At 34.2% G+C, this 21,209-nt stretch overlaps 1 protein-coding gene across 1 annotated transcript; it reads left to right on the forward strand.

The window, feature by feature from the left end:
- The first annotated feature begins 1,016 nt into the window (after positions 1-1,016).
- mas (masquerade) lies at positions 1,017-20,931 on the forward strand. The gene is made up of 9 exons (XM_065358008.1): positions 1,017-1,399; positions 15,026-15,306; positions 15,408-15,468; positions 15,945-16,739; positions 16,822-17,004; positions 19,212-19,455; positions 19,532-19,809; positions 19,905-20,059; positions 20,140-20,931. Exons 1-9 carry the CDS (start codon positions 1,267-1,269, stop codon positions 20,305-20,307), a joined length of 2,298 nt encoding a protein of 765 aa, XP_065214080.1. The 5' UTR covers positions 1,017-1,266; the 3' UTR covers positions 20,308-20,931.
- The last annotated feature ends 278 nt before the right edge of the window (positions 20,932-21,209 follow it).

Consider the following 21,209-nt stretch of genomic DNA (forward strand, 5'->3'; position numbering starts at 1 on the left):
ATTTCAGCGCATTTTCAAAACATTTCCATGCACTTTGAAAAACTTCATCAAAATTTCATATTTTTTAGGCAATTTTCTGCAATTTTAATGCTTTTTTGAGTGTTTTAACGTAATTTTACAGAGGTTTTAATACTTTTTTACGCATTTCGGGCAGCTTTCGTTAAAATTCTAGCCGTTTTTGGTAATTTTCAGTGATTTTAATGTCGTTTTTTTCAAGCATTTATAGATCATTGTAATACATTATACATTTCAAATACTTTTTTGAGAATTTTACAAAAAATTTGCCAAGATTTCGTCAGTTGTAGGGCGAACATGTTCTCAACACGCAAGTTTTTAAAAATATTCAATTTCATGTTTTTGTTTAATTTTTTTGAAAATTTGAAGCCATCTTGAAACTTGATTCAGAGCTCTTCTACAGTACCTACTGGATGAATTAAAAATGACTTGATGTTAGCATGAAAGCTACCTATCCAATTTTTACAAATGTAGAATCGAGTTCATTCAAAAATAGCTAGGTCATCTGCCTCATAAAAGAAGAAAAAAAGTTGTAAACACTAATAGAAAGTAAATAAAAATCATGGCATTTGAAAAATCCTCTCAAGTGATTGAATGATGGTCCCTGCAGTCGACCATTTTTATATACGCAAGTACCTAGTTCTACTTACGCTCATAAAAAATTCCAAAAATCCGTTTCCGTCTTTTTCTTCTCAACACTTCGTAATCCATTCGAGGTACCTATCTAGCCAATACCTACCTATATTAATCATACCACAGGGCGATTTCACTCGAAAATTGTTATATAAATTTGTGGTGACGAATTTGGTCGATTGGTTATAGAAAAGCAATACATACATAGGTACAAAATGCGTCAAGCTATTACGCCTTCAATTAACAATCTAGAATGTTTTTAGGAAGATGGTACCTAGAGTTAACGTCACTAACCCGGATAACAAGAGGTTTCCGACATCTTCAATGGAGGGGATGCGGATCACGATTCCTCCGGAGTATTTCCAGGTATTCACTCATACACAATCCAGACCACGTTCACCTGTTCTCATATGTGATTAATTCCTCTCTATATAGATTTTTTTGTCCTCTCGCGTTTCGCTAATGTGCTTGGTTCGCGAGGCAAACGTTCGAAAAAAATTTAAACGTAGAAGAAAAACTGTATAGTCGACTCGGTGGATCGATATTCCGGCTAGATCGCGAATTTCTTCGTATCGAATATATTGTAGTTAGTTGTTTTTTTTTTTTTTACTGTGCGAAATGAAAATCAACGTGAATAGTGCTTTTTGCAGAAATTTTAAAACCACGTCGGTTTGGTTTACCATTTTACTGTTAACCATCAGCAATACCGTTACAGCTCAGGAAGAATCATTAGCCAGTAGCTTTTTATCAGGTAATTATCTACATTTTATGTACATACGTACTCGTATATATCTTTGATTATGATGCGACCTGTATCGGCGTTCGAATTTAACCTACTGCAGAATGATCGGGTAGGTAGATGGGGACAAAGTTCAAAGTCCTCATAACTTGTAGCTGGAATTTTCGAAATTACCCTGAGAAAATCGTCATTTTCTCAAAGAAGGCTTTGGCGAATTTCGAAAACAGTAGTACCATTAGAAAAAGGATGAAATTCTCTATAACATGGATCAAGAAAAAAATATAATCCTCAACATGGTTTTGTCGCATCAAAGTTCAACAAATTTGGTTCAAATATCAACTATGGTACTCACTCTTGCTGGGATAGTTCTCAAAATCAACTTTAATTTCCTAAATTACCCTTTAAATGTAGTTAAAAATTGATCGTTCGATTAAATACACTCGAAACCGAGCAGATAGATTTAAATAGCTCCAAAATACTTCGCCGTGTAAGAAGTGCCTAGTGGTAGCGTTGCAGTCGTGAGATTCCGACGGACTCTTAATTTTAACCTACTTCTGTTCAACCTACAAGTAGATGTGTATAGGTAAAGGTATACGTATGTGCATGAAGATATTTTCCCGATGACTAGTATACCAACACATTGAAACGTCGCCATGTAAATTAACAATACTCGTATCGTACTAATGAACTTCCTCTACCTGTATCTTCATTTGAAACGAAATTAGCACTAGAATCATATTTGTAATAGGTCAATTGAGTACCGAGCATCATTGACGTAGAAAGGTAATCAAGCACGCTAGCTATTCATACGTATTTTAAACAAAAATATTTGCAATTTCATTGATCTTGGGATACGTACGTTCAAAACACAAAATTGAACACATTTCGAAGATCGACGAACCGGCTTCAGTGTTCGGTCTAACTCTAACCTAATGAAACAAATACATATGACCTGGGTCATACACCCATTTTCAAGCATGCTAATTTGTGGTTTGCGAACTAACTCGAAAAATAGACCAACGCAAGCTTCAAAAAGTTAGTTCATTCATCTCTTTAAAAACATTTTGATTTTCAAATGAAAAGTTTCATATTGCAAAAAAAAAAAAAAAAAAAAACGATGGCTACAATGAAGAATAATTTTAGAAATAGGTATCCCTGATACTTCATCTCTTTACTATAAAACAACAGAACAGGCATAAAACTGGTAAAGGTATACGGTAACAATTTAATAAATAGGAAACAATCCGGTTTTTTTTTTCTTCCCTAACATCAATGTATCTAAGATATACGATAGAGTGTGACTACCTAAGTTAACATTAAATGTTCTTAATGACGGTATCTAAGCATCTATAGCTGATCTCGATCTACGATTCAAAAATCAACGGCTAGGAAGCAATAAATTTTTTTCGAAGCGATCGTCTTTGTAATACACTTAATTGAGGTCCCACGCGTGTATTCGTTTACAAAAATACGTAGGTATGCCCGCATCAATGGATTTTTTCCAATGCATTTCTCACTACTTGGGTACAGCAGTGAGTGAATCTTCGGTGCATATTTCATTAAAGATGATATAAAATTACCTATAACGCTGATTCAACCATTAAAAATGATCCGCGTGTATGTTTTCTACTATCGGTATGAGAATAAATAAATCGTCGTGGTTTGAAAAAATGTACCCAACCAGACTGTGATCTTGATGACCTACATTTTCAAAGAGTTTATAGAATATTACAAATATTCGTAGAATGTTAATCCACCGCATTCCAAACGTACAGCAAAACTTATCCGAATGAATATTTTAAGGAAGCAGCAGGAGTAATTATACTCAAAATCTGTAGCGTTGTGTGAACGACTCATTTCGGTGAGCTAACTATTTCTTTTCTTTTTTTTTTTTTCAATTGAGTGATTCATGTTCAACACATTATGGTAACTATAGATATTTATTTCAATTTACGATGATTAGGTTCAGTTCAGATACATACTCACTTATAGCATGTGGCGTTACAGAGTTATGTAATCTGTAAGGTATACCTACCTATATTTACTTAAGGATATTCAATGTGAGAATTTTTTTTGAAAATCCGGTTGACATTAGAATCCCTTCTGATAACAATATTCGAGGAATGTAATAAGCTCTCTGTAATGTCAATGACTCCATTTAACCAATTCACACTCAAAAAGGTGCTCGTCACCTTGAACCTTGCCAGTTGTCACATTCGCAGAGGCATACGAGCATCATGCATGCGTTAGTAAAATTAGAAAGGGAAAAAGCAGAAAAATACGCACTGCCTGGATCGACAAAGAGAGTCACTCCGCTCCTGAGTCCATTGAGTTATTGACATCACTATTTCTCAAGTTCCTGGACTGCTTTCATAAAACTATTCCGAAACTATTCTGGGATTTGAGTCTTTTTTGTGCCACTTCAAAGTACACATCTACATTTGGATGCAGACCGCAGAGGCCTGTTTACTGCACCTCCTCATGAAGTGTCCTCCAGGGATTTGGATGGAAAGTGGTCTCAGGGGCGAACCGTAGCCCAATTACCACACCACTCAAATTTTAGCTGCCAGTTTTGAGTTAACAATAAACTATTTTTTCAAAATTTTCAGAAATTTGCTACCCTAATGCTCACGTTTTTCTCGCGGTACTGTCGTGGAAAAATTCTGACCTACGCGCTTGCACAAAGGACTTATTTCACTTTCCCATTCAACTGAATTTTTCATAGTACATCTTTCAAGAATCATTCAAATTTTCATCGAAAATGAAGAATTTGAATAATCTTCGAAAAATACAATAAGAAAAATTTAGTTGAAACCAACGATAGAACATGCTCCTTGGTCAAGCGCGTGGGTCAACATTTTCCCACGACAGCGCCGTGGAAAAAACCTGAGCGTCGGAGTAACGGTTTTTTCAAAAATTAAAAATTTTACAGTGGGAGCGGAACTCAAAACAGGCAGCTAAAATTCCAATGGTGTAGTACTTGGGGGCCAAGAGCTACCACTGAGACCACTTTCCACCCAAATCCCTGGACGACATTTCATGAGGTTCCCTAGTGAGATGCAATCTCATACCAAATCACTGGTAGAGCAATTCCGCTCAGTTCGTATTGTTTGTCCAGAGGCGTTGATCTGAGACAGCCTGTCACTAGCCTATGTGCCTCATTCAAAGTGTCTCCAGATAAGACAGGCATACTGCGCAATGAAATAGCACAAGGCTGGTGCTGATTTGCACATTGTGACTTGGAACAAACATTTTGAAGTTAAACGTGATGATTCTGTAATTGTGGATAATGGTAAAATTAAATGCTTCCAGGACTTGTGGTTTTAAGGAACTAGGCTCCGGGTATGAAATACGCAATTTTTGGTAATCAGTAAATTTTCAATTTTTGAGTAGTTTTGACGGTGATGTGATTTGTTCATCTCAGTCTTATCATGAAATGGAATCCAGAAAATGGTGAGAAAAAATTTGTTTCATGTATTAAAATGGATTCGCGTTTTAACTGTCGTACTGTCAACACCTGAAATTGCTAGGGAAAATTAAATTCTTTTCACAATCTCAGCAACCGGAGATTCCAACGAAGAACCGTTACCAAAAGTTGCAAAACGATGCTGATGATATAAAATAACCAATAACCTACGCCAATTTACATCGACAAAGTAGGCAATATCAAAACATTATCAACTCAGCTGCAAAGTCAAATCAAGAAAAAATTATAGTCCGGCATATGACAATAGGAGTAATTGCACCCCCCCCCCCCTGCCGATCCTCCGGGACAACTTTTTTCTTAAAGGGGACATCCTAAGGAACATTTTAAAGCAAACTTGCCCAAAAAAAAGTTGGCCTTACTTACAAAATGGCGGCCATTTTGATTGACAGGTCAGCCGAAATCGTAGATTTTGCGTTTCAACATAGGACTTGCACGAAATTTTTCAAACTTTACAAAGGTAGATCAAAAGATCATTCAACAATTTACCACCTGTCAAAATTTCAAGTGTTAAAGTGCGTTTCTCGATTTTTGGTGAATTTTTGAAAATCCAATTTATGCCAAAAATGAGGGAAAAAATCAAAATTTTACCAAATTGACCAAGAAAGCTGAAATTTGGAATATACCCGATTTTTGACATGCCAAATCGATTAGAAACAATTTTAACCAGTTTTGAGCAGTTCTGGAGCCTCCAGCAGATTTTTAGAACTCGAAATTCCCACAAAATTTCATCAAATTGGAGTTGTAAAGCTGAAATTTATTCTAAAAACTAATTTCAATACGTTACGAAGTACTGCACGTGAATTTCAAGTCGTTTTGAAGCCTCCAGAAACTTTTTGAAAATTCCTGAAGCCTCCAGCAGATGTTTGAAACTTTAAATTTTCACAAAATTTCATCAAGTGGAGATGGAAAGTTGAAATTTACTCTACACTCCAATTTTAACACCCTCTGAAAACGACTTCAGGTAGGTTAAAGTCATTTTAGAGCCTCCAGCGACTTTTTTGAAAATAACTGGAGCCTCCAGAAGATTTTTGAAGAAATGGAGAGTCGAAATTCATTCTGCAAACTGATTTCAATACGCTACAAAGTTGACTGCTGAAGGATTTCAAGTCATTTTGGAGCCTCCAGCGACTTTTTGAAAGGTTGTACGACGTTTTTTTGGAAAATTGAAATTTCTTAAAATCAGCTGGAAGCTTCAAAACCATTTGAAACCACCATGTAGTCTGCGAAGTAAATTTCAGCTTGCCAACTCCATTTGATAAATTAATGTTGGGGAAATTTCAAGTTTCAAAAATCTACTGGAGACTCCAGTAAATTACAAAAAAGTCGCTGGAGGCTCTAAAATGACTTGAACCTACCTGAAGTCGTCTTCAGAGGGTGTTAAAATTGGAGTGTAGTGTAAATTTCAGCTTTCCATCTCCATTTGATGACATTTTTTGAAAATTTAAAATTTCAAAAATCTGCTGGAGGCTTTAGAAGTTCTCGAAAAGTTGCTGGAGGCTCCAAAACGACTTGAAATTCACCTGCAGTGCTTCGTAGCGTATTGAAATTAGTTTTTACTTTTTTAGAATAAATTTCAGCTTAACAACTTCAATTTTATGGAATTTTGTGGGAATTTCGAATTTCAAAAATCTACTGGAGGCTCCAGAACTGCTCAAAACGGGTTGAAACCGTTTCAAATCGATTTGGCATATCGAAAATAAGGTATATCTCAAATTTCAGCCTTCTTGGTTAATTTGGTAAAATTTTGATTTTTTCCCTCATTTTTGGCCTAAATTGGATTTTCAAAAATTCACCAAAAATCGAAAAACGCACTTCAGCACTTGAAATTTTGACAGGTGATAAATTGTTGGATGATCTTTCGATCTACTTCTGTAAAGTTTGAAAAATTTCGTGCAAGTCCTTTGTTTAATTTTTTATAAAATTTTGAAAGTTGGGTTCAAAAAACTTTATTTTGAAGTTCTTTAAAACTGTATCAGTTCTTTGAAAATTCAGGTCAGTATAAAAAAAGTATCAATACTGGGGAAAAATTGATACTTACTCAAAATGTAAAAACTTGTAATATTGATAAAATATCGTGATATTTTTCTCAATATATCAGTATCAAAAAAATATTGATGGAAGTGTCGACCTTACCAGTTATGTTATGATGTCAGGCTGTTAGAGCCAGGTCACCCGCGTACCAAAAATGGCCATCTTAGTTAAAGCAGACGTTTTTTCTGTCATTTTGAAGACAATTCCTTGTATGTCCTGAAAAAAAACAACACAATGTTATGCATCACTGACAGGTTCTGATACGCTCAGGACAGTTTGTTGAGGGTTGAGGCCAGATTGGTCATCAGTTAGTTTTGTGCGTCTTTGGTGGTTCATTTTGGCTGCACCCAGATGCTAATTTTCCATTTCAGGACATCCCAGAGCCTTACCAGTGACATGCAAAGTCAATTTTTTTCCTGGACCCACAATGCAAGTACATAGGTATATCTGTTTCTTCCTCTTTCAATTTCACACAGAGGCCGTTTTCACCAATATCGCACTGAATTTTTAATTTTTTCTTCAAAATTTCATTGCTTACAGATCCTTAATTGAAAAAAAGGTCACACGAGGGAACATTTTTCGTTTCTCAGAAAGTTAGGTAAGCCAGTAACCAAATCGAAAAATTACATTCAGGTACCTACATTACATAGTTACTTCTTTATTCTGAAGTTGTACGAATTTGGGGGAAACGAAATGCAAATTATGAGTGATTTTTTTAGGTGTAGGTTATAATACATACGACCATTCACTTTTGACTTTGACCTGTCACATTGATTTACTGATCAGTGATCATCCACAACTGATCAGGCGGGTACCTATTTTTTAAAGATTTATTTCAAAATTTGCATCTGAGAGTTCCGTTTCTCGATTCTCTCCGTCTCTCTCTTAAAAACAGAATTACTCTTTTTTGTGAAAATAATAACAATCTATGTACCTTTTATTCTTCTCTTTTTAATTTAAAAATCGTAAGTATACAGGGAATTTCAAGTTCGAGGGAAACCAATTCGATAGGTAGACCACCTGTTAAAAACTATGTTAGTGATATCTAAATTCTTCGGGGACATCGAGTAGAAAAAACTCTACACGTTAGCTACTTTTTCCCATTAGACAGTGTTGAATCGAATGTAGGTAAAGGTACGATGAGATATCCACTTCGTGTATGGTACTCGTATTAATGAACACCATCGCCATGTGTTCGCCAGCCTTGGCCTTTATTATCCAATATCGACGCGACGATTTACACTTCATTTCCTCAAAATCAAAACACGTTTACCTATTTATTCTTCATTTGCACCTACCGCATTCTCGCACACGATAATATGATGAATACGAACTATAATAAGTTGAACGAGCTCGCAATTTTTTAAATAGAATGGAACACGACTATCTGTGAATGTCAACTGAATTTTTTTCCATTTTGCCATTCAGCAGTTACACGAGGGAACTTCTCGGTCACTTGGTTACCGGTTTTGCTCTTTTTTTTTTTGGTCACTAGATAGAGTAAGTAGCTCACAAAAAAAATCAGAAATTTCAACTACCACCTACCTAAAATGAAAAGTGAATGTGCTACAGAGCCCTGAATTTTCCAAAATGGTTGGTCTTTTGTCTCCCCAAAAAATATCTTGATAGGTATATTTGATATTTCAAGGGGGAAAAAATCGCCTGGCATAGATAACAAAGTGGAAAATTCTCAAGTCTCGTGGATTGGTGGAATACTGTATGCGAAGGAAAGTCGAAAGGATTCAAAATGAGGGATCCAACATCTGCATCGAAAGTGAGACTCAAGGTTACCTAGTCAAGGTCACAACAGACTACAGTTTTTATTTCAAGATCAAGATAAAATTTTGGTTACTTTATTTCACAAGATGAAAGTGCAGCTTTATCTGAAACTTTTAAAATCACGATTTAACAATGCTTGCTTTTTTTTTTTTTTTTTGAACTTCATCGAAGCATCAAATTATCTACTGGTTTCAACATTCAGTTTTAAAAATTGAAATATGAAGACACGGGTTGAACGTTTTATTGTAAGGGAATGAAACTTTCTTTCCTGTTGGAGCAATTTCTCTCACATCTCTTCCTAGAATAGCGAAATCACAGAATTCATATTGTCGCATAGGCCAAGAAGTAGATACATAAGATACAGATACTTATCTAACGTAAGATACAGTACTTTTGATCAAGAAGTTAATTTTGATTATATAATTTTCCTTAATTAATAGGTAGAATACAGTATCTAAAGAGTATGGTAGATGTTAACGTGCGGAATCATACAATTTATAGCACCATGACACCATGACATATGTTTATTCACTCATCAGCAAAAAAAAAAAGAAAATGCAGCGATTTAGTTTTCAAGTTGTTTACAATTTCCAAGTGCTAAAAAAAGGTTCTGACTGGTCAAGAAGTGCATTTTTGATGGGACCGACAAGGAAGCAATCGGGGAAATTATCTATGTACTTTTCCTTCTTCCAATAGTTTCATACTCGGATATTTCGACAGAACTGTGTAAATCAAGCAATACATAGAATACCTACATATTTCTGTTGGATCTGAAGAAATTTTCTAGATCCAAATTCGATCAGATCAGATCTGTTCAAATCTAATCAGATCCAATAAAGAAGACTCAATCGGATCTAAAAAGATCGAAGTTTCGATCAAATCGGGACTAATCGCAAATCCTCTAAAATCCACCATCAAGCTCCGAAGCCTGGATTAGATATCATGCAAATTCCAATACTCATCTTCAGAGGTTCTGAGCTGCACACCCATTACGATTTTAAAAACGTCATCGATGCCTGATTCGATACATCGCAATTAACCAACAAACCCATCGATTACACTTCGATGCGATCTGCGATCTTGTCGATAGAAAATATAAGTAGAAACCCGGCAACAGTGCATTTCTTCTCATACATAAAGAGTTACGTCGATCTTTCAAATACTTAATAGTTATGCCAACTGTGGTAGACCGTTACACACACATTTACACGTAGGTAAACCAACGTACAAAGCGGAAACCGTATAGTTTTAGAAGTCGATACGATGTAAGAAAAGAAAAAAAACTATACCTACTCGAACTGGAGAAGAATATGCACGCCTATGGCATTGGCCTTGCATTTAGGTACCTATTACCTATCATATATATACAACCTCACTGTATGCTTATGGTACATAACTGGTCGTTACTGGGTCAAACATGTTCATGCGGCGAAAAAGAGCAAAATAACGTTTGTTAAGTACTGTTGATAGCGCGAACGTTTAAAAACCAGTATTTACAATACATAACGTGGTACATCTTCAACAACTACTATGTATACCACACATCACATCGCCAGTGTTAATTTGCCAGTCAAAGGAGTCTCTCGTCAATTTCTTTCTCATCGACAAAAAAATTACACATATCGTTCGAAATTTCTTCGATAAATGGTAAAAATATAAAAAAGGTCGCAAGTACCTGTCTATAGTACGTATAGTATACGTACATATGCGTTTTAACGATTGACCCATAACGCATTCTTCATAACGGTACATAAAACCGTACATTATTCAGATATAAAATGGGCGCATATCTATCTATTGTACAGAATGCATGTACATACGTTCCATACACCTATTACCTACCTACGTCTACGATATTGACATTCTAGATACGCCCAGATTCGATATAATAGTACTTAATATAATAAAAAAACATATTATTTGAATTAGATAGGTGTTTTCGTTGATGGCTAGAAAGAAGTTGCCGATGCTGACGAGGCATTATACTATTCGGCATATACCAGATACTTACGTCTATGTGGTTCATGTAGGTGGTTGAAGAAGAAGGGAATCCATACAATTGAAAGATTTTCCTAAATAAAGGGTCTCGAGCCCATTCATAAAATCAAAGTGTCAAGAGTTGTTACTAAAACTAAAACCAAAAAAAATGAAACTGACCAAGATTCTAAACCCAGATTGAATCAAAAATCTAAAATTTCGCACAAATCATTACTCTGTCTAACGGTTCAAAATTTCCAATTTGGGTACCAATCACCCAAATTCGATTGGAAACCTGCAAAATTTTAACAATTTTTAAAATGTTGACGTGAAACTCGATTTCTTGAACATTTTTTTTTTTTTTTGGAAAGGAAAACTCATGCCATGAAAATGAGAATTCCAGATCCAAGAACTGAGTATTTTTCAATAGATACTTCAATCTAATTTGAGAAAAAATTGAATTATTTTACTAAAAATGTAAAAATAAAATTCCAAAAGTGACTCGACCTTTTCAAAAAAATTTGAAAATTGCCTAGTTTTTTTTTCCATATCAAAACCAACGTGTCAATCTCATTCATCAGGGCTCCAACTCAATATTTCCAAAAAAGTAACTTGAGAAACGAAAATGATAGAAAAAGTTGGGGCTTTTTTTATGAAGGAGCACGAATGAAAGAAGTTGAAAAAAATGAATAAATTTTGGTAATTTTTAAAAAAATTTGAATTTTTAGGTATAGATGATGTCGAAATTTTTTCAAACATTGAAAAAGAATTCAAGTACTTCGATTTTTTCTCAAAACACAGTGGCATGGAGGGGTATGAAAATTAGGGACATGCAACTTCAAAAAAAAAAATTAGCGCACCACACCCTCCAAGGAAGGCAATACAAAAAAAGACCCCGAAAAATTGGCCAAAAAAGTTACACAACGTAAAAAAAACCATTTGAACGTATAGAAAAATGATTTTAAAAAACAAAAAAGTTTTCAATTTTGAAAATTGAACCAATTTTCAAAGGTTTTGGAAATTTTTGAAAATAAAGTGAGGGTTTTTCACAATTTCAAGCAAAAAAAACTATATGTGACGTGACGGGACAAAATCGACCTTCGGACATAAAAAATTATTTTTCACTTTTTGACGGATTTTTGGTAAGTACTCGGACATTCAAAAATCATTTAAAACCACCCAGAAGTCCCTATATGATTTGCATAGCTCCATATACATGGTAATCCAGTCAGAAGTGTGCTCATTTTTTAGATTTTTTTGTTGATTTTTTCATTATTTCAATTTTTAAATTGGCCTGGAGGCGAAACAAAGCGTTCTACAAGAAAAATACATCGAGCAAAGTTGTAGAGAAATAAATTTCCGAAAACCTATAAGAGGTTTATTTTTCTCCAAAATGCATAGTTTTTCTGTTTTTCTCAAAAAACTAAAACCTCATGATGATTACCATAAAATTTCTGTTTTTTGAGAAAAACGGAAAAACTACGCATTTTGGAGAAAAATAAACCTCTTATATGTAGGTTTTTGGAAATTTAATTCTCTACAACTTTACTCCATGTATTTTTCTCGTAGAACGCTTTGTTTCGCCTCCAGATCGATTTCAAAATTGAAATGATGAAAAAATAAAAAAAAAAATTGAAGAAATAAGCGCAATCACGGCTGAGCCCCCTGTATCAATGTAGATAACCATTTTACCCACTGATGTTCACACAAAACAGGCAAGAAACGTTATCCAAGACTATGAATGTTTAGCTCAGTTTAGCCGGAGAACCTGATTAGAACGCAAATGCTTCCGCTAAACGAGCAGAACTGGACTGAAAACTTTAACCCCCCCATAACTCAAAAACTTATTTTCGGCTCGAAGGTCGATTTTGTCGCGTCGCGTCACATATTTTGGCAAAAAGCAAGGCTTTGGCAATCTTAGCAAAAAGCACAACTTTTTAGGAAATATATCTCTAGCAAAAAAGTGATGCTTTTTAGAAGTTACTTGCTAAAAAAAACAAAGGCATTTGGGTGATTTATGAAGAAAAAATACAAAATGAGAATTCGTGTAAAAAAGCAAAAGCAAAAGTGCGAGACTAAGTACGAAAATTTTAGTAAAAAATAGAACTTCTTGTAAGGTAATCAATCAGTAATTAGGTAATTACGTACCAAACAACGATACCAATTTTTTAGAAGAAAAAATTCTTGCCATTCTTGCAAAATCCAGAATTTTTGACAAAGATGCAAGATTTTGACCATTTTAGCAAAAAGAAAGGCTTTTTGGGAACTTTCTGCAAGAATGTTGAAATTTTGGGCAATTGTTATTATAAAAAGGAAACATTTGGAATTTTTAGAAAAAAAGTGAAATTATTTCACAATTTTGCTAGAATGCAAGTTTTTGTCAATTTTTTGCAAGAAACTTAATGGTAATTACTGATAAAAAAAACGTATTTTTTTGCAATTTGGTTCGAAAAAGCAAGAATTTTGAACAGTTGAAAATAGTTATAGATATTTTAGAATTTTCTGCAAAACGCGACAGTCAGTAGTGATTTTTCTAAGAAGCAAAAATTTTTTTTGATTTTGAAAAATCGAAAATTTTGTCAATTTTTTGGAAAAAAGCCAGACTACCTTCAGTAATGTAATTATCTATAGGCTAAAAAATTATATACGGTACATTGTAGATCCTGTCAAAAAACGGGACTTTTGAACCATTTTTGGAAAAGAGTGAGACTTTTTGAAATTTTCTGCAAAAAGACAACAATACCTACTTATTTAGCAATTGAAGGGTTCCTTTCCAAGTCGGCCTAAGTCCATTTTTATCATTTTTGAGTTAGCAGCGCCATCTGCTGGTACAGGTCGGTTAACACCTTTATCACCTTGTCCCAACACCTGGCGTTACTTTTTTCGCTCAGGAGCGCTGTTTTGCCGGCTCGAAAAAACAGCTGATTATTCCAAAGTGGCCTAAATCCATTTTTTACGAGTATTTGTATACAAGTGCGGTTGTGCCGTTTTTTTTTTCAAGTTTTTCAACGATTTTCGAGAGACGAAATTTGAAGGTGCTTCGAATGAAATTGTTTCAGAAATGTATTAAATTAATGATTCGTGAATTTTTTTTTGAAAAAACGCGTTTTTCAGCTCTTTTTCGAAATTTTTAACATCAGATAATTCCAAATGGGCCTAAGTCCACTTTTTCTGACTGTTTGACGCGCTCTGGAGCTGAAAATACGCAAAATTAAAAAAATACCAATACGGTACTTTAAAGCAGAAAGATCAGGCTTCACAACCATATAATCACATCATTTATTATTGAAGCGGAAGGGCGAGAAAAACACTTATTTGTGTTTTTCTCGAAACGAAAAAAATGGACTTAGGCCGACTTGGAAAGGAACCCTTCAATTATTATATCAGAAAGCTAAAAATTTAATCCTTATTGAAAAAGTGAGAATTTTTGACAGAAAAGAAAGACAAAAACAATTTTAGCAGAAAGAAAGGCTTCTTTGACAATTTCCGATAAAAATGCTATGTTTTTGAACAATTTTTTTTTAAAAAGAAGACCTGTTTAGAATTTCTGGGAAAAAATGAATTTTTTCATCAACTTTGCTGGAAACCGAGTTTTTTTTTAAACTTTTGGCAAAAAGTGAGACTTTATGGCAATTGAAAAAAAATTTATTCTTCAAAATTTTGGTTGCAAAAGTAAAATTATGGACAATTTTGAGGAAAAAAAACTTTTTGGAATTTTTTCCATAAAAAAGACAATTCTTAGCAATTTTTCTAAAAAAATCACACTTTTTGTTAATTTTTGAAAAAGTGAGAATTTTTGAAAATTTTGGGACAAAAGCGAGACTTTCACAATTTCTTGGAAATCATTGGCAAAAATTAACACTTTTTCGCAACTATTGTCGAAAAGACGAGATTTTTGGTAATTTTTGTCAAAAGAAAATATACTTTGGAGTAAGTACATAAGTTTAGGAACAAAAATCGAAAATCTGCGAAAAAGTGAATTTTTTTACCAATTTACAAAGCAAAAATTGAAACTTTATGACAATTTCGAAAAGATGCGAGATTTTTTAAAATATTTGGCAGCAAGGGATACATTGATAATTTTAGCAAAAGGCAGGGTTTCGTAACCGTAACGCTGACAAGACAGTTCAGCCAGTTAAAAAAAAATATAAGATGCAGTTTAGGTTTGAAGAGTATTGAAAATTTGGCACAAGCATGATTGAGCCCTTTTTTTTTACCCTAGCCGGGTAAAATTACAACCTTTGCCCCTCTTTCACTCAGCCTTCTACAAAATACGAGTACATATGTACATACATAATAGCTACTTTTATGGCACGAATCGTAATATTCATCGTATTTAATTCGCTCGTTTTGTTTGTTCGCAGGTTTATTAGACACGATCACCAGCACTGCGGATAGCAAAGACTGTCCTGGCGTATGTGTACATACGTTAGCGACATTAATTTGTTACGAAGTATTGGAAAATGTCGTCTGCCCTAGTCCATCTATGAAATGTTGCGTTGAGCCGCCGCCAAATAATGTATCAACGACAACCACGAGTTCGGTACCGTATACACCACCTCAGCGTTACCAAGGTTCTACAATAACCACCAGCAGACCACCCGATAATCCTTCAACTCCAATCATCAGTAAAAAAACAGAAGTGGTTGGTTTAATTTGGAATCTACCCGTAACTTATTCTAACTTTATAGGTACTTTCTAGAAAATTGATCATAATTTTTCTAAAACAAAAATTCTATTCCTTAGATTACTGAGTCCAGTACCGTCAAGTCAGGGACTGCATCGACGCAGGATTCTGGAAATGCGGGTAAGAAGGTAAATTTATAAGTTTGTACATATATAAATTTAACTAGGTACGCATAGGGCTACGTTATTCCTGAATAGAAAATTAGCAGTAGGGAGAACATACTTGACATCATTTTTTTAAAATTCTAGATCACAAGCAAAATTAGTTGCCTATCTAAAAAATCGAAGGGGTAATCCATGTGAAAATTTTTATTGACAATATGGGGTTTTAACGACTAAATGATTAAAGTCTGAGTACGAGTACATATTTGTAATTATGAAAAATAATTTACGAAGTTATTTTCAAATTCATTCATCGAATACCTGATGGATTGAATTCTTGATAATTTCTTCAACATAGCATCAAAAAGGCAAAATTTGATTTTCTTCTCCTCTGCAAAATTGGCCACCTTAGTCGTTAATTAAATACTCTAAAGTACCTATGATTTAAACTCGTGACAAAAAAATTAACTCATTCGTCGATTATGTTGAGAACAGGATCGGGAAAAGCTTGTCCGGGCGTCTGTGCTGCTGAAAGTATCGCCGTCTACTGCGAAGCGGTGATAAATACGGCGGATTTATGCAAACCCGGATATAAATGCTGCTTTTCCACCGGCGCTAATGGAAATTTAGACGCGAAACCACCTAGTTTCATTCCATACGACAGAAACAGGACAACGAGCACCAGTCCAACCCCTTCGATGGCCGATCAATCTCAAACCAATGGCCATATAAATCACCCAGTGTCAACGATTACCACAACCGCGCCAACCAGACAGACACCGAATTCAAGAGTATGCCAAGGCGAATGCGTAAACGGTCTTTTGGCTCTATTTTGCGACGATATCGACTCGAATGCCAATTGCGGCGAGGACGAAAGCTGTTGCTTGACGAATCCTACGACTCAGTCGGCTCCTTATACCACTTCGTCTTATTTATACAATTCGAATACTTCGCCGAGAACGCCTCCGACGCAGTATTCTTCCATGTACACCACCACAGTGTCGACAACGACCAAGTCTAATTTGCCCAAATGTCCGGGGTTATGTTTATTACCAATAATGGCGGCGTTTTGCGAACGTCCGGCGGTCATCATACAACATACGTCTACTTGTAAACAAGGCTCTATTTGTTGCGATAAATCGAGGGCCAGTACTAGTCATAAACCCAGACCACATACCACCGTTTCAACCACCACACCTGCTCCGACCACAACCACACCAGCTCCTTACGATCCTAGACCAGAATGTCCAGGATCGTGTATCGTTTCCATATTGTCTTTCACCTGTTTCAGTAAGTTTTTAATCATCAAATAAGTATGTACCTAGTAGATTATCGTAATTCTGATACTGACAACTTCCACTATTTTAACCAGGAAATGCTGAGACGACCGATGTATTCAAATGTCGTAAAGAAGGGACGACGTGTTGCGCGCCAAAGTCATCGATTAGAGAAACTGTCGAACAAAAAATACACAATTTCCCATCGATACAGAGAAACGACACCGTACAACCTTTCAGACCGCAATTACCACCACCACAATTTCACCATCAACCAGGTAACCATCATTATTAGTCACAATCCAACTCAAAGTCCAAAAAAGTCTTCATAAACATGCAAAAAAGAGAGAGGCTATATCCAAAGCGACCGACAAAAGGGACAAGAGGAGCAATTCGCCTCAGGCTCACGTTTTTCAGAGGACCCGCAATTTTTATAAAGGCCGTGAACTTGATTCTGAGAAAAGAAACCAAACTACATTTTTAAAAATGAAATTGAGACATTATTTTTGAACAAAATACGTATGAAAACATCATTTCGTCTTTGGGGGAGTTCTACACCTAAGCAAACTTCATTTTTGAACAGAAAACGCAAACTTCATTTTAAAAAGGAAATAAAACCTTCCATTATTCAAGAAAAAAATGAAAATTTAATTTCATAAAACAGAAGTTAATATTGAACTTTAATTTCAAGAAAGTTTCTCAAAAAAAATTTTCTCCAGAGATTGTTTATCGCAAAACAAAATTTATTTTCGACTTCACCTTTCAAAATTCAAAACTTTAAATTTGAGAAAATTCTTTTTGAAACATTTTTTTAAAAAGAAACTTTCCCCATCGACGAACATTTTTTTTGCAAACGAAATTTTAAATTTTTCAAGCAGTTGAAGGGGAAACGGAGACTTCAAAAAACAGAAGTTATTAAACTTTACTTTTTAAAAAGTCTCTTGTGAGAAAGTTTCTAAAAAAAATCTCTCTCCAAAGATTGTTTGTCGCGAAACAAAATTTCTTTTCAACTTTACCTTTCAAAATTCAAAACTTTAAATTTGAGAAAATTCTTTTTGAAACATTTTTTTCAAAAGAAACTTTTCCAATCGGAGAACACTTTTCTTGAAAACGAAATTTTAAATTTTTAGAGGAGAGGGGAGTACAACCTCTTCAATGGAAAAACTTGTTGAAAAATTCTGGTTTTAAAGCAACTCTCACTTTGGACCTCAATTTTTGAACAAAAAAACGTTAAGTACTTGTTTTAAAGGAGGGAGGGGGAATGAACAATTTTCTGCAGCCTCATTTTTATGGCAGGAGCCCACATTGGGTTTCGCCGGCTGTGGTTTCACGACCCTCTGCAGACAATTTTTGGCGAATTTCGTTCATTTTACGAACAAAACATTCTCACAGACTCACTATTACGTTCAGGGTAGAAAATGCGCAACTTTATACGCGTGCACTAGCTCTTCATGCATAGATAGAACTGAAACGTATCAAAAATCAATAGCACAATGGATGCAAGTGATTTTCTTTCTAGACCCAATCAAAAAATTATGGGCCCAAAATTTTATCAAATTTGAAAAAAAATCAAAAATCAACATGTGACTTATCAAAGTAGGTTGAAATTTTGCAAGAAAGACGAATAATTCATTTGGTTTTTTTTAAACACTAAAGTAGAATTTTGGGGCAACTTGATATTTTTACTTTTTTTACCACTAACAAAATATTTCAGCTCTAAAATTTCATCTTGGAAAAAAATTTCAAAAACAACTAATATATCCAATTTTAGTAAAAAAAAGTTGATTTTGCAATTTCTAATTTAAAAAAGTGAGGTTTTTTGACAATTTTAAGCAAAAAGTAAAAATTTACAACTTTTGTCAAAAAGTAAAACTAATCTTTTTACAATTTTAGCAGAAGAAAGGACTTTTTAGAAATTTGTGGTAAAAAAAAGCGACACATGAGGACAATTTTGTGAAATAAGTAAGAAGTTTTGGAATTTTTTACAATAAATAATAAAAAAAAACTCTCTTAGGAACCTCTTCACGAAGGGTATAAAAATCTAGTAATTAAAAACACCCAAAAAAAATTTGGCAAAAAAAAAACTTTGTCACTTTGAAAACAATTTGAAATTTTGTTCAAATACAACATTTTTGGCCCAAAATTTTTTGATTAGGGCAAAAAAAGCAAATCGTTGAAATTTTTGTTTCACTCGCATAATTTGAAACTACTTCAATATATTTTGTAATTATGTCACATGTCAATTTTTCTCAAATTTGATGGAATGTTGGCACCTGCATTTTGTGGTATAGCATAAAAATAAAAATCACCAACATTTTCGTTTTTCTCGTGAAATTTTAACCGATTTTGATAGGTTACTTTCCTTACATGTTCTACCTACAACTCTTGCGATATGCCAACTCTCTTATAGACTGTAGAACTCTACATGGATCAGTTCAATATCTTCAATTGAAATTTTCATAATCATTTTCTATTGGTTTCTCAGTGATAACTTCAGTGCCACCATACTTCAGTAGTACCACAACTCGAGCTCCGGTGTACAATAAATACGTTTGCGGTGTAAAAGGTACGGCGAGAGAAAGAGGAGGTCGTGTAGTCGGAGGAGAAGACGCTGAACCTGCAGAATGGTGTTGGCAAGTAGCTCTGATAAATTCTCTGAACCAATATTTATGCGGAGGAGCGTTAATTGGAACGCAATGGGTGTTGACAGCAGCTCACTGTGTAACAAAGTAAGAATAATTTTCATTATTTACAATCAACGATGGAGCAATATCACTCTGAATTATTCAACCATTTGGTTTACAGTATTGTACGATCAGGAGATGCGATATATGTTCGAGTTGGAGATCACGATCTTACCAGAAAATATGGTAGTCCAGGAGCGCAGACTTTGAGAGTAGCCACAACTTACATTCATCATAATCACAATTCTCAAACTTTGGATAACGATATAGCTTTACTCAAGTTGCATGGTCAAGTCGAACTCAAAGATGGAGTTTGTTTGGTATGTCTACCTGCGAGAGGTGTGAATCATGCAGCAGGCAAAAGATGCACAGTCACTGGTTATGGTTATATGGGAGAAAGTAAGTTGATGCATTCAAATATTCTAGAAAAATAGTTCATTGATAGACCCTTCTCTCTTCACACTGAAACTGAACTTGAATTGATATTTTATTAGCTGGTCCTATACCATTACGAGTTAGAGAAGCCGAAATACCCATTGTCAGTGATCCCGAATGTATAAGAAAGATCAACGCTGTCACTGAAAAAATATTCATTTTACCAGCTAGCAGTTTCTGTGCAGGAGGTGAAGAAGGAAATGACGCGTGTCAGGTATTTATTTCAAAAATATTTGATAAATTTCATTTGTAAAATTTATAAAACGGTTAATAATATTTCCGCATTAATTGAAGGGTGATGGAGGAGGTCCATTAGTTTGTGAAGATGACGGATTCTATGAGCTGGCTGGATTAGTCTCTTGGGGCTTTGGCTGTGGCAGAGCGAGTGTACCAGGAGTTTACGTGAAAGTATCATCATTTATTGGATGGATTAACCAAATAATTAGCGTAAATAACTTGTAACCATATTATAATAATTTAAAAACTTTCATTATTGTTTGATTCTATTCATTTTTATTTATTTAATTCGACTAAGTATTTGTTAATTTATTCATTTTTTTAAAAACCTCTAAATACCTTTCCTACTTCATGTTGTATTTTTTCTTATACTTATTTTTCAAACTAATGCTGATTATCTTACGCGCTTCTGTGAATGCGCAAATGTTACAAAATAATATTAATGATCACATACTGATGATAAGAAGAAACAAGTGGCATCATCGCATGGGATGAAAATAATATTTTCAAAATTGTAAGTTATTTTGTTGTACTTATTACAAATTATTTATTTTTATTGTTATTTAAATTGAACTGCAACCGATCACTATTACTTGTTTGGTAAAAGAAAATATACCCAATGAGGATTATAACAGGTTGCCTAATTTTGAGTGGCATATGCATTAGTTCATCTTTTTTTATTGTTTTGCATGTTATTTTTTTAAAATTGTGTAAATAATTATGTTTTTAATGAATGTAAATGTTTAGATAAAGAGAGAACAAGTCAATTTTTTGTATAATTATTTAAATAAGTTACTTGATTTTTCTTTTGATACGATGTTGTAAATATAATATTAATGTTTTCATAAATCAATGACTTAATTTTATAGGGTAACGATAATATGGTAATGTTATTGCCAAAAAATGCCAAATGCTGATTTATAAAAACTTTACAAAATTTGTAGGTACAGTAGTCTGGTTTCTCAATCGTCATACGTAAAATTTTTACATTTTGTATAAATTTTATTTGTAGGTATTCTGCTGGAATCGATTTCAAATTGTTGGATATGAAAATTTGTGGTGTGGCGGTGTTGAGTATTTTTTTATTCAACTGTACGCCAGTAGTTCTCCATTTTGCAGGAAATTTA

The sequence above is a fragment of the Planococcus citri genome, chromosome 3 (assembly GCF_950023065.1).
Source record: "Planococcus citri chromosome 3, ihPlaCitr1.1, whole genome shotgun sequence".
In the NCBI taxonomy this organism is placed as follows: domain Eukaryota; kingdom Metazoa; phylum Arthropoda; class Insecta; order Hemiptera; family Pseudococcidae; genus Planococcus; species Planococcus citri.